Genomic DNA, 14,441 nt, shown 5'->3' on the forward strand with positions numbered 1-14,441 from the left:
AGATTTTTAAAGCTCAGGCAAGGGAATAGCAAACTCTGACTTTGAGTTTTGTAATTTACAATCTTTCTTTTTTTTTAAGATTATTTATTTGAGAGAGCACATGCGTGCACACAAGCAGGGCGAGCGGCAGAGGGAGAGGGAAAAGCAGGACCCTGAGATCATGACTTGAGCTGAAGGCAGACGCTTAACTAACTGAGCCACCCAGGCGCCCCTGTAATTTAAATCTTCTGGTTGCAATCCTACTAAAATAAAATTCTGAGCAACCCAAGAATTGTCCAGAAGGATCCCACAGCTCTGGGGACTTGTCCCTCTGCAAGATGGTGCCCTTCAGTGGCAGGACCTTCCGGAGGGAGGGGAGGGCCCACTGGGAGGCCCCACTCACACCTCGGAGCACCTCAGTCAAAGTGACCGGCTCTAGGACAGCTCATCGGTTTCACTTACGGCCCAGAAGAGTGCACTGAGGTGCTGGGGGAGGCGGGGAGCAGAACTCAGCGCCACTAAGCCTGCGCTTTGCCTGATGTGCACACACTGATGTCCAGGGCACTCCTGTCGGTGGGCGTCGCTGACACAAGGGCAGTTCACAGAGAAGACCAAGTGGGATGGGGACAGCCCCCGATCCCGCCCCTCTCTGGAAAAAGTCTGTTGGTCGTCCAGTTACTTTGCGCGGAGGCCAAGTGTTCCATACCCTCTTCTTTCGGGGCAGCTCAGCTGCCACGGTTTTTGCTGCCATGGAGCCCAGAGAAGAGAGTGGAGCCTCTCCCAGAAGGCACTACCCGGGATGAGAGCAACCCCTGCCCCTCGGACATCGCTGGTGCAGTGCGGGGCTCCTGGGGCTGGTCACCGGGAGCAAGGCTCATTATCTACTTCTCCCCGTCAGTGTGAAAGGAGGGCTCCCCCACCCGAAGACCAAATTCCTCCCCTCGCACAGAATGCTGCCGGTTCCGCCTAGCCCTAGTTTATGCAGAATTTGTTCTTGGTCTCGTCTGACTCCCTCCCGGGCTCTCCTGCTAAGAGATTCAGACTTATGGGAGGTTTCACTGAGGGGACCTACTTTATCTTTCTCAATAATTAAATTTATAGACCCTGTCACTCAGTTCATCTTTCAACGTAAAATTTACATCCCAACACTTGTTAAATATTAAAACTACTCTCCCTTCTCAATGCACCGCATGGCCACCTTCTAACAGTCAGGTCTGCTGATTTCCTTCTGATTAGTTCTGAGTTTTGAGCATTTTGCTAGTGAACTGGGGAATCCGCATCAGGAATTCCTGGTATGTTCCGAGAAGAAAGTGAAATTAGCATTATGAATGGCATGTCATTATGCTATGCACCTGGTTATATAAACACTCTGGGTGCTCAGCCAGGACTGGGCCTCCTCCTGATCATGCAGGAACCCCAAAGATAGGACTTGTCAAAGAAACTCACCAGAAACAGCTTTCTTCCTGACAGCCAGACTTATCAGCTTATCAGTGCTCGGACCGGTGCCCCCGTTAGCTGCCTCAGACCCCCGAGTCCACACTGGATGCAATACTGGTTACAGGCTGCTGGGCCAGGAAGCAGCATTATTACCCTGACAGTGCAGGAGCAGTGCAGGAGGGCAGGACTTAATAATTAATAATTAATAATTAAGCAGTACTTAATAATGCTCAAAGTCTCCTCGACAAGGGAAGGTCAGCCATGTTTCAGCAGACTTTTCACTGGGATGCCTGCACCTGCCAAGCCAGTCAGGATGGGTAAATCTTAAAAATTCAAGAGGTTATACCGTTGGCCTATCCTGCCACCTCTGCTAAAGCTGAAGCCCAAATTCCACTCCTGTCAACCCGACCCTGTCACTTCAGCAGACCGTGAAAATGAATGTCACCTGGGAACCTCTTTGAAGAAAAGCAAAGACTCTATCACGGGGTATAAGGAACTGTGGAACTTGACAGTGGCCTCCCACAAGAGTAAACAGAGTGTAGACACAAATAACCAGAGGAACTAAAAATGATTCAGGCAGCGGGTGGTGGAGGAAAATCAGCCTTTAATTCCACTGCACTGGCAGAAGACGGTGAACTTGGCGAGAGCGCGGAGAACGACAATCACATCCCAGGGGATGGGGAGGCTTTCCAGACTATGGAGACTCCTTGGAGCAGCGACGGCTCGGTTTGGTTACGGCCCCTGTGACAGTCCGGCTCGAAGCTCCCCGAGCCCTGGGCCAAATGAGCGGGCACAATGGCCGCAGAAGCTCGGGGACACAACAACAGAGGAACATCAGGGCCGGGAGGGTGGAGGCAGCAAGAAATCTTTGGGGGCCTTAGAGAAGAATCTTCTAAATTCAGTTGTTTTCTAAAGATTAGCTATTTGAAAAATAAGCATTAAGCTTATGCAACCCCAGCCTGTCCCTCCTACCAGCCTTCAGTTTTCCCTTTAGAAATCCAAAAAGGATTGCATCAAGGCTCTGCTATGCAAGCTCTTCTCAGCGCCGAGCCACACTGTCTCATGCGTTGCTGTGGTACCTCCCCCAAAACCTCGGATACGACTCCGCTCGTTCCAGGAACACGATCCCACCCAACACAGCCCCTCGAGCGCGGCCCTCACAGAGAGGCGCCTCTGCAGATGGCCGGAACTGATAACCCCCCGGGCTGAGACGTCTCCAGGTGCTCGGACAGCTGAAGGGAAAGTCTGCCAGGGAGGGTGGAGAGAAGGAGGCAGCAGGCCTAGGACACTTGGATGAGTTGCCCAGTGGTGGATACTGCCCGATCAAATGAGTTCCCTGTGCTCCCCCTGGCACACACCAGCTTTTCTCGAATTCTGTGAATCATGCATCCCACATGCAGGCCTTGCTCTCTCCCTCTGCGCGCTATTCTGGACCGACCCCCGGCTAATGAGTTGTCAAACTAGATCATGCCTGCCTGAATCTGTTCCTAGGACGCTGGTTAAACAACTCCAGAGAAAAGAAACCATTCCCCTGTTCAGTACAAACCTCAACTGATTACCGCGGCGCGGCACGGTCTGCCTTGGATAAACAGCACAGATGGGACGCAAGCTGTGAGCTCCAGGAAATCAGCTCCCTCACGGGCAGTGTGCTCTGGGGTTCCAATTCACGAGAGAGGAACCCTCGTGGGCTGAAGGCAAGGTTTCAAAGGGCCCCCCACCCTGGAGTACGTCCTGCAGCATGGAACGACCTAGCTTCCCATCTGGGAGAACGAGGGCCCGAGAGGCAAGCTGGTGCGGCTGATCTCTAGTCATACATCAGCAAGGGGCCATGCTGGGCACACAGACCTCCGCCGTCATGGAAAGCACTAGATCAGCTCCGCCGTCATGGAAAGCACTAGATCAGCTCCGCCGTCATGGAAAGCACTAGATCAGCAATAAGGACTTTGAGACATGCAGAGAAACAACAAGAGAAGAACACTAAAAAGAGAGATATATGTGCATTTGTGTGGTACAAATGAATGTTTGAGGACAGCCATAAAAACACTGAGAGGGCTACAAGGAGAGGACTGGCCCTGTCACACATGAAAACATACACAACTGTAACAGTAAAAGTCTGATATCGAAGAGAACAGAGAGTACATCAACAGATCTCGGTGTATGAGTAAATGTGGTGTACTTAGATCTGCACGAAAATGTAATTCAGTAAATGGCACGGGGATCCCTCAAAACACGACGCTTGTCCATTACACATAAAGAGACCATGTTTACCGGTCAGTGACATGTTTCCACGAGCCCGACAGGACTGCTGAGCTGGAGGGAAGGTGCGCTCCCGTTTCCCCTGGAAGCTCCATCTCTCACCAGCGACAGGAGGAGTAAACACCGCTGCACAATCTCCACGGAAGGTGACCTGACGGCATCTACACGGTTTCAAACGCACAAACCCTCCCTCCGTTCTAGCACCTTAGCTGGCAGACGCTTACGCTGTACACAAACGGTGTACGACACGTTCCAAGTGCAGGTCATGACCCACATGTGTACCTGAGCCGGCGTAGGCCAACTTGGTGTATTTCGAATACGCAGGAAAAGGTAAATTTAGTAAATGGCACAGAGACCCCTCAAAACATGACGCACGTATGTCTGTGAAATATGGACGTGTACGTGTGTCTAGAGAAGTAAATTTAGTGGATTCTGACCACAACTTTTTTAAAAAAAACGAGACAGAACAGAAGGGAATACGAAATGTCAGAGTGCATTACATACAGTGAGGGTGAGGAAGGCTTCCAGAACCTTCTGTTACTAGTGTGAATACGAGGTGCTGACGTAAATGCTTTTATACAGTGTGCCAAGATTATTTCCTTTAATAGTTTGAAAGCCACCTCACAGCAGCGTTATTTGTAAGAGCAAAAGATTGGAAAGAACCGAAAAGCCGACCCGCAGGGCCTTCAATGAATGACTGTCCACCCACGAGTCGTCGTGAATGAGAACGAGGCAGCTCGACGCGCGCTACTGCCAAGCGATCTTCAGCGAGTGTTACTGGGTGGGAAAAGTAAGATCCAAACAGTGTGAAGTCTGCGTCATTTGTGTTTTTTTAAAAAAATGTAAGTCCAGGGATGCCTGGGTGGCTCAGTTGGTTAAGTATCTGCCTTAAGCTAAGACTGTGATCCCAGGGTTGTGGGATGGAGTCCTGCATCAGGCTCCTTGGCTGGTGGGGAGCCCGCTTCTCCCTCTGCCTGCTCTGCCTGCAGCCCTTCCTGCTTGTACTTTCTCTTGCTCTGACAAGTAAATAAATAAAATCTTAAGAAAAAAAAATATATAAAAGCATATACATACGCTGGGGCACTCTGAAAGAAACTGGTCACAGGGGTTGCCTCTGGGAAAGGGAGTGGAATGAGGAGACAGATTCTCACTGTAATCTATTTTTTTTTTTAACCATGTGCACACATTACATATTAATTTAAAAAATACATGCACCATCTAGAGCTTGCCCAATAACCCACCCACCCGCACCCTGGATGACGGCGCGGCGCAGCCAGGTGGACGACGGGTCCAAGCCTAGCTCCTCCAGTCGCACATTAGGTGATTCTGCACAAGAAACCTCCTCCCATTTAAGTCCCAACTCCTTAATGCAAAAATGCAGATCACAGTGACCTCCGCCCCGGGGACTGAAGTTAGGTTTAAATGAGAGGATGCCTGAAAAATGTGCCAGTCACCAGGAGGAACCTGAAAAATGTTAAACCCTCCTTTTCCTTCCTGGACTCTTGAGCATTGTTCATATAAAGATCATAATAAAACTGTATATTCAGGGCGCCTGGGTGGCTCAGTCGTTAAGTGCCTGCCTTCAGCTCAGGTCATGATCCCAGGGTCCTGGGATCAAGCCTCGCATCAGGCTCCCTGCTCAGCGGGAAGCCTGCTTCTCCCTCTCCCACTCCCTCTGCGTCTCTTCCCTCTCTCCCTGTGTCTCTCTCTGTCAAATAAATAAAATCTTTAAAAATAAAAAAAAATTTAAAAATTAGAAAATAAAACTGTACATTCAATGAATTTACAAAACTACAGTTTGGGTTTGGAAATCTACTAGTGCAATGGGATCTCATTTGTGTTTAAAAACTGTGTGTACGTATGTTCGTAATCGCACGCAGGCACACACAGATTTACGGGAAGAACGGCATGTACCATGCTTATTTTGGGAAGTGCTATTAAGATGGGTCTTTTACTTTAAAAATATTCATTTATTGGGGTGCCTGGGTGGCTCAGTGGTTTAGGCCTCTGCCTTCAGCTCAGGTCATGGTCTCAGGGTCCTGGGATCGAGCCCCACAACGGGCTCTCTGCTCCGTGGGGAGCCTGCTTCCTCCTCTCTCTCTGCCTGCCTCTCTGCCTAGTTGTGACCTCTCTCTCTGTCAAATAAATAAATAAAATATTAAAAAAAAATATTCATTTATTAACCCACTGAGCCACCCAGGCACTCCTAAAAATATCCATTTATTATTCCAATTTTATTATTATTGCATTGAAGATGAATTACGATCACAATAAGTGGTTTTTTAAAAAGGAAGAATCCTAATTGAAGAAGTATGTCCAAAACCTAGCAGGAATTCCCGTCTTACAAAACAGCTAGCAACAAAACTCCAGTAGGACAGGCAGAGAGCCACACCAGGCCCCTGGACTTGTAACATCACATGATCGGGCCTCAAGAGAGTGTCCTTCCTAGGCTAATGGAGAGACGCCGGCTGTCTACCTGAAGATGCTTCCTCCAAGCATCTTCCCCTTTGAGATTTGTGATAGCTTCTCAACTGCAGCGTCAGGAGCCCTGGGTCCTCCCGGCCAAAGGTTAACACCCCCAGCCCAGCAGCTCCCCCGACTAGGGCCCCCTACCTTGCCATCGGAAGCAGTGTTGATTCGGTAGTGGTACACCCTCCCTTCGTATCTCAGCGAGATGGACCTCTGGCCAGGACTGCTCTCACTCTCCCGGACCAAGAAGCTGCCGTTGATCCCGCTGCTCAGCAGGTACTCAGCTGCGTTGCGGGACACAGGCCCGTGGTACCAGGAGTGTTTCTCCAGACTGTTGACTGGTGTGATGTAGTTGCTTGGGACCCACCCTTGGCCATTTTTGGTTTGGGCTTCACACCATTCCCCATTGTGATTGTAGCCTAAAACCCGGAGCTTTTCACCTTAGAAGAAGAGAATCAAATCAGACATCAGCTGTATAAAAGCTGGCTTCATTCATTCCCATTTATGTGTACAGGATTACTAAAAATCTCCAAATCCCTAAATACCTACTTCCCTTTAACAAATCCACATAAACGAGTGCAGTTATAAGTGTACAGAGAGACACTTTATAGATTCAGCTTCCTGTTGGCCCTGAATATAAATACAGAGCCTCAGTTTTCGTAAATCTCTTATGTTTAGTCAAGTGTTCTCTTCCTAACATAATGAAATTTCTTAGGGAAAAAATACTTTCTCTTAAAAAAAGAAAAGAAAAAAGAAGGCATTTTCAGTGCTTGGTCCAGGCATTCTTTTCACTATGCTGCTCTGTTTTTCGAAGACTATTGTACAGGAACTCTTCTCCGTAAGGAAAAGTGGCTCTCTTATAAAGATGCTAGGTGTTTCTTTTCTTTTTTTTGATGTCTCTGCGTTCTGATCTTTAAAGCTACTCTATCACTAGGCAAAGGGGCAGCTTGTCGAGCCAGAGTTTCCTCGGATTTCTGTCTCTGGCAAGCACCAGCAGCGGTCCACAGCCCTTTTACCTTTAGTTATACTTAGGGTGTTGTCCCCACTGGCCACAAAATCATACAGTGCAACGAAAAGGTTTGGGTCATTTTCACTGGGGCCGGCAAGAAGGTTTTCCTTGGAGTTCCAACGAGCTGCTTCGCTGAGACCTTGGGGCTCAAAGTCAGATGCTACTGGCCTCTGAAGGGCTTCTGGAAGACAAAGGGGAAACAGAAGAAACAGGAAGAATTGGGGGAAAAAGTTAGTTTTATTCTGAGAAACAAAAAAAGTCTGTTTCCATCATTACACATTTCTAATTTATTTCATTTCTCAACATCTACGTGTAATAATAAGAAAGGCGGTAAAATAAAAATGGACTCTTCCTCTCCCAAATCTTCTGAAAAATATTATTTTCATTCCAAGGCGGGAATCACTGTTCCCAAATAGGCTCAGCTTTTTAATTTTTTAAATCATTAATTCAGGATGAAATCAGGTAAAACTGGAAATAGTCTGTCCTCGTACGTCTCTGCCACTACTTACGTGTCACAGAAGTTTCTTTAAAGATCTAAAAACATGTCAAAGTTAATATGTGCACGTAATTTAAAAAATCAAATAAGACAGAAAGGTTGATAATGAAGGACAAACACCTTCTAGGCCAATCTCCCCGACACCCAGAGGCCAACAGTTGTGCCTTCCCGCGCCAACCTCTACCAGTTACCTTTGCATTTTCACTAACAGACTTGCATGGACTTTATTTCTTGTTCTCCAGCTGTAGACAGTGTCTCTCAGCTGCTTCCTCCCCAAGGTAAGAGTAGTCTCATCTTACCCTTCCTTCCAGCTCTCTCTCCACTCTCAGATATGGCCTTTGTTACATGTCTTTTACCTTGTGAAAACTAGTAAGTTTCTTCCACTCTGTAATAACAAAGTCCTTCACGTTTCGCATATAGGTAGGTGGTAAAAGCTGAACACCAATCAATGTTTCTTATATTAAGAACATGTGGCTAATGTTCACTACTGGGTCAAATAGTTCATTATTTTTTCCTGAAGTTTTTTCTTCCTTTTTTTTCTTTTTTAAAGATTTTTATCCATTTATTTATTTAATTGACAGAGAGAGAGATCACAAGTAGGCAGAGAGGCAGGCAGAGAGAGAGAGGAGGAAGCACGCTCCCTGCAGAGCAGAGAGCCCGATGCGGGGCTCGATCCCAGGACCCTGAGACCATGACCTGAGCCGAAGCGAAGGCAGCGGCCTAATCCACTGAGCCACCCAGGCGCCCCTTCCTTTTTTTTTTCTTGAACTATGCTCAACCTTACTAGAATTTCTGTGATATACACGTGAGCTTTTTTTAGCCAGCAAATGTAATCCAAGTAGTTTTTTTTTTTTTAAGATTTTATTTATTTGAGACAGAGAGAGCGAGTGAGCAGGTGCACACAAGCAGAGTGTGGGGGAGGAGGAGAGGGACAAGCAGACTCCATGCTGAGCATGACCCCAGGATCATGACCTGAGCCACAATCAAGAGTGGGCCACTCAACCGAATGAGTCACCCAGTTGCCCTTAGACAGACTCTTAGAAAGTGATAAGTAGGTCTTTATAGTCACAGGATATTATGGATTGAAACCTAAATACTCATTTAAGGAAACGACAATAAGCAATCCAACTTTATTTATAAAAGGAGGAAAGGGGGAAATTCTAATCTTCCCAAATGGTAAGAAACGTATTTAGGGGTGCCTGGGTGACTCGGCTGAGTGTTCAACTTGGTTATAGCCCAGGTCGTGATCTCAGGGTGCGAGATCAAGCCCTGCATTAGACTCTGCGCAGGGCAGACTCTCTCTCTCCCATTGCCGCTCCCCCAGCTGCACTCAATCTCTCTCTGGCTCAGTGGATTAGGCCGCTGCCTTCGGCTCAGGTCATGATCTCAGGGTCCTGGGATCGAGCACCGCATCGGGCTCTCTTCTCTGCAGGGAGCCTGTTTCCTCCTCTCTCTCTGCCTGCCTCTCTGCCCACTTGTGATCTCTCTCTCTGTCAAATAAATAAATAAAATCTTTAAAAATAAATAAATAAAAATAAAATAAAATGAATGAATCTTTTAAAAAAATGAAAAATTTAAAAATTATTTCAATTTTCCTTCTTTATGGATTTAGAAAACTCCCAAACATCTTTTCTTGGGCAATGACACCTGTCTCAGGGATGGGCCTGCAGTATTCTTTCTCAAAAAAACAAAAACAGAAAAACCAAAACACTGGAGACACCTAAGACATCTGAGGAACGAGGCTAACCTCCAGAAACACAACTGGAGAACTTTCAGAAATCGGCATTCTTTAAAATATCTCTTTGGAATAAACTAACACAACATAACTAACGAGGGTCCTTTTTTTTTTTTTTTAAGGATTTTTTAAAATTTATTTTTTAAAAGATTTTATCTATTTATTTGAGAGACTGACAGTGAGAAAGCATGAGAGGGGAGAAGGTCAGAGGGAGAACCAGACTCCCCACAGAGCTGGGAGACCTATGAGGGACTTGATCGGGGATCAAGACCCGAGTTCAACATAGTCGCCCAATGAACTGAGCCACCCAGGCACTCTTTAAAGATTTTTTAGAAAATTTATTTGAGATAGAACGAGAGAGAGAGAACCTTAACCGGGGGGCTGGGGGGCATGCATGGAGCAGAGGCAGAGGGGGAAAGGCAGGCTCCTCACTGAGCAGGGAGCCCGATGCGGGGCTCTATCCCAGGACCCTGAGATCATGACTGGAGCCAAAGGCAGACGCTTAACCAACTGAGCCACACGGGCGCCCTAACAAGGGTCTTTCAATTCTAGCTTTCATACTACTGACTGAAGTAAACCTTCAGGAATTGTTTTTGCTAAAAGAGTAAATCCCAAATTACGTCATTCCGATGTTTGGTAATCTCACTGTATGAATCATAAGGGCAAGGAGAAAGTCAAGGGAGAGGATCTCTAACACTGCCACTTCCTAGAGTGTGAGCCTTCGGGAGGGGTTAGGCCTTGCTCTTCCGAGCATCTCACACGGGATCTGAAAACACGCCTAAGCACCACCGTGATCGGGGACTGATCAGTGAAGCAAATAAAGCCAGTTAAGGCAGAGAACTATTTCTTTTTTTTTTTAATTAAAATGTGTGATCTACCATCCCCACCTGAATGTGCGCTGGTCTGCTGGCCCTGACTGCAGGGACAAGGCCTGCCCTTTCGGGGGTGGGTATGTGTTGAATGTCAGGGCTTGTCCCCACCCCTGGCTTCCAGCTTTGGTTTCCTGCAGGCCAAGCAAGGGAAGACTTGGATTTTTAAGCTCTGTGACCCCACCACGGTCCCTTCCAAACGCTCACAGCTGGGTCACTCACACCTGGTCCTGCAGCAATGTTAAAATCACCTCCCTGTCTAAGGTATCCATCTGCATACGATAGAAACCGTTCTCTTTTTACACCTCTTACTGTTTTCACTGGTTTCATACTAAGTAAAGAAAACAAGTGTAACTGAAGATCTGGAGAGAAATGTAACTGGCTCTTGGAGTGGCTGGAGCGGTGAGTGGCAGAGGATGGTGGTGGGCCCTGGGCACGGAGAGGCGGGTTTTATAGGGAGCAGAGCACGCCGGCGGGCCAACAGTCTTCTGTTGTCATTATATTAAGTGACACCGTTAGACTGAGGATTCTGAACGTAGGAACTCTTGCATATCAACAGAAAAAGATAAATCCCTCCACTATGGAAATAGGAACCCAAACCATGAATAAGCAATTACAGAAAATTTAAATTATCCCCGAACTTAGAAAGCATGTTAACCTTGGCTAGTACTCAAAGAAATGCAAATTCTTCATCAAACTGGCAGGTACATTTTCTTGAGGATAAGTCAGTGTAAGACTTCAGTGAAACATAACTCTGATGCGGGCTCTCTGCTCAACGGGGAGCCTGCTTCTCCCTCTCTCTCTCTGCCTACTTGTGATCCCTGTCAAATAAATAAAATTAAAAAAAAATTTTCATTTATTTGACAGAGAGAGAGAGAGAGAGAGAGATCATGAGTAGGCAGTGAGGCAGGCAGAGAGAGAGAGGGAAGCAGGCTCCCCGCTGAGCAGAGCCCAATGCGGGGCTTGATCCCAGGACCCTGAGCCGAAGGCAGAACCCTACCCACTGAGCCACCCAGGCACCCACATTCAAAATATTTTTAGAAACGACAGCTATTGGCTTGGGAACGTACACATAATAATGCATTGTTTAAGTGCTCATATTACAACCTGCTATATACAGTATGATCCCAATTTTGTAAAAAAGAAAAAAAAAAAAAAAAAAAAAAAAACCAAAACGGAAAAAAGTACAGAAGGAACCGCACCAAAACGTGAACAGTACCTATTAACACGGGGTGGTGGGACCACAAACATTTAAAAATCTCCTTTATTCTCTTCTATATTATGGCCTACTTCTCATAATATATGAGGACTGCTTTTATAATTCAGAAAACAATTACAAAAAGAGAGAAACTGCCGTCACAAGTAGGAGCCGGCTGACACTTCCCTAATTGATAATCTAACGTGAAAAAGAACCCTGGGGGAGTAAGAGCCTCGAGCTGTCCTGAAAAAACATTTGTGCGCTTCCCTCTGGAGTCCCGACCTCGTGGCCGTGAGCACACAACTCTGGCAGACGCGGCCCACACAGGAAATTAAACCGAAGTCATGGATACAGAAATGCTTTTCTTCTCCGGTGCCATTTGACCTCTTCTATCAAACATTCTGCAGCATCTGGATTTGATCAAAGTTACATAATCAGGGGAAGTGGCCTGGAAAACACCTGGACTGGGCAGAAGGCCGATACTCGCCCAGGGGTGCCTGCGGATTTGAAGTCTGGGATGAGGAGGGACTGTCCCTAACATGGAGACCGCTGCTGGGAATTTCATGAGAGGGGATGAGCCCTTTGTCAGGAAGGAAAGGGCCTCCCACTGCTTTTTTGATTCAACAGGACGTCAGGAAGTCCAAGGCAGTCGATTTTCCTCTCCAGTTCTTGCTCCATTCCACAAATTAATGGCCAAAGCCCAAAGGGAAGTATTGCTCATGCATACCTCTGGATCGAGACGCTGAAGTGTGGCCACAGCCCAACACCAAAACCTTCCAGTCAAGTCCCAGGCCAGGCTGATGTCAAAATTGACTCACAATGTGTGAATGCCAAGTTCCTTGCTTCATTTCATATTGAACTACGCTCGTCAACCTTAAAAATGATCACAGCTTACAAAGCCAACCCTGCAGAATGTTCTTCAGCCTTCCTGGCTTCATGTGGGGACTTTCTGCCAGGCCTGAGGTCAGGAAGTTAGACCCCTGAAGAAGGCCCGAGGCTTCATTCAAAAGAAAGGCCCCAAAACAGCTCCCTTCTTCTGTTCTTCCGGTGGATCTTTTGGTTATTGTTAAGTCTTGGGAGAGAAATTTCAGCATCTGCTATTATTATTACCTTTTTTAGCAAACATTTTCTGTCTCATCCTTTCTGAGTCATACTTTAAGTCTTACTTAAGATCTGTATCTTCAAAAGTGCCTCTCACCCCTTTTAAGACCGCTTTGTTATTATTTTACCATACTGTTCATCAGAAGGCTTCCATTCACCCATAAAACTCAGGCAAAGTCATTATTAATTAGCCAGTTGAGTAGTACCAAGAATGGGGATAGCTTTAAAACACACACACACAAACACAGCCTCCAGGGACACCTGGGTGGCTCAGTGGGTTAAGCACCTGGCTTAGGCTCAGGTCAGGATCTCAGGATGGAGCCCCTCATCAGCCTCATGATGGGATCTCTGCTCAGTAGGGAGTCTGCTTCTCCCTCTCAAATAAATAAATAAAATCTAAAAAAAACAATTAAATTAAAAAGCCTCTAAAAAGCTACGGCTTTAACCAGGAGAGTATCAAACTATTTAAAAATCCAGTAAAAATAATGCTACAAAATTCACTGGGCCCATGTGTGTTGAACCTACTTCAATGGTACTCTAAAATGGCCTGGGTCTTTAAGGTACAATTTAAAGACAGTTTTATATGAAAGTAATCCTTTCTTAATTTTTTTTTTTAAAGATTTTATTTATTTATTTGACAGAGAGAGATCACAAGTAGGCAGAGAGGCAGGCAGAGAGAGAGGAGGAAGCAGGCTCCCTGCTGAGCAGAGAGCCCGATGCGGGGCTCGATCCCAGGACCCTGGGACCATGACCCGAGCCGAAGGCAGAGGCTTTAACCCACTGAGCCACCCAGGCGCCCCTCCTTTCTTAATTTAAAGTTGTGTATCACTGATCAGAAATGTTCACGAAAGATTCTCTGATACGGCCTATCTGATCTAGACTTCAAGGGGCTGCTCCTGAGCCCCTTTCCGTGGGCCAACAGAAAGAGAGGTATAACGTCGGTGAACTGCAGGGTCCTGAGGCTACTTAATAGTCCCGAGGGGAGGTGAGATTTCACCTCCGGGAAAAACAGCCCTGGGAAGCTTCCCCCCTTCCTGCAGGTGCTCCTGCCCCATCCCCTCCAAGTACAGAGCAGTCCACACTGTACGGATGGCCCTTCACGGTCGGGGAGGGGAGAGGGCAGGGCGCGTCGGGAATGATAAATATTCCCCTTACTTTAGCTAGATTTCAATTACTTAAACCCTTGTTGCTTTATTCTTATTTCCTTTGTGGGCCTTTCACTATTACCCTCCAGTTCCAGGCATCTCTGTAATTCAGAAATCTATAAAACAGATCCCTCAAAACAGAGGGAAGGCTTCATGTTTTATTTCAGACTCGGTTCCAACGGATGAGATCATGCTCGGACTATTCTCAAGTCAGTATACAACAGTCTCACACAACTTCTTATAAGATGAGCTTACAGGAAAAGTATTATTTCCCACAATCTGACCTCGATGAAAATCATTTTATCTACATTCTACATGGTCCCTTATTTTGTAATTTACACCCTCACCCAGAGCGGTTAAAATTGTTTGAAAAACAAGCCTAGCTGAATACAGCCTTGGCCATAACTCCACACTCAACAAATTTTGCCAGCACCTCAAACGCTGTGTTATCTGCTGGGGAGCAGGGGTAGGCGAGGTGGTAATGATGCAAAGAATCACCACACAGCCTCTGCTCCTTGTGGGAAGAACACAGCTAATGAAAACGAACACGGCCTTGACAGCGGAAGTCAAACAGAAGACAGGCCCTGCCCTGTGGATTAATTTATGGGAACACAGACACCGAGGGCGAGGAGCTGTGAAGGGACAAGCTCACTGGCATCAGGAAGGATGTGGATCCTGAACAAGATCCTTAGCAAGGACAGCAGGACTATGACAGGCATCCAAGGCCAGCCGGCATACTGAGGCTAC

General features: G+C 46.7%; 1 protein-coding gene across 2 annotated transcripts in view; it reads right to left on the bottom strand.

The window, feature by feature from the left end:
- The window catches only part of ABL1 (ABL proto-oncogene 1, non-receptor tyrosine kinase), a 137,467-nt gene that overhangs the window by 22,385 nt on the left and 100,641 nt on the right, over positions 1-14,441 (bottom strand). For both annotated transcript variants that reach the window (XM_046022386.1, XM_046022387.1), the window contains exons 2-3: positions 7,158-7,331; positions 6,286-6,581 (exon numbers count right to left, since the gene is read on the bottom strand). In XM_046022386.1, the coding sequence (XP_045878342.1) occupies positions 6,286-6,581; positions 7,158-7,331 (470 nt within the window). The remainder of the gene's footprint in view (positions 1-6,285; positions 6,582-7,157; positions 7,332-14,441) is intronic.

The sequence above is a fragment of the Meles meles genome, chromosome 11 (assembly GCF_922984935.1).
Source record: "Meles meles chromosome 11, mMelMel3.1 paternal haplotype, whole genome shotgun sequence".
Classification (NCBI taxonomy): Eukaryota; Metazoa; Chordata; class Mammalia; order Carnivora; family Mustelidae; genus Meles; species Meles meles.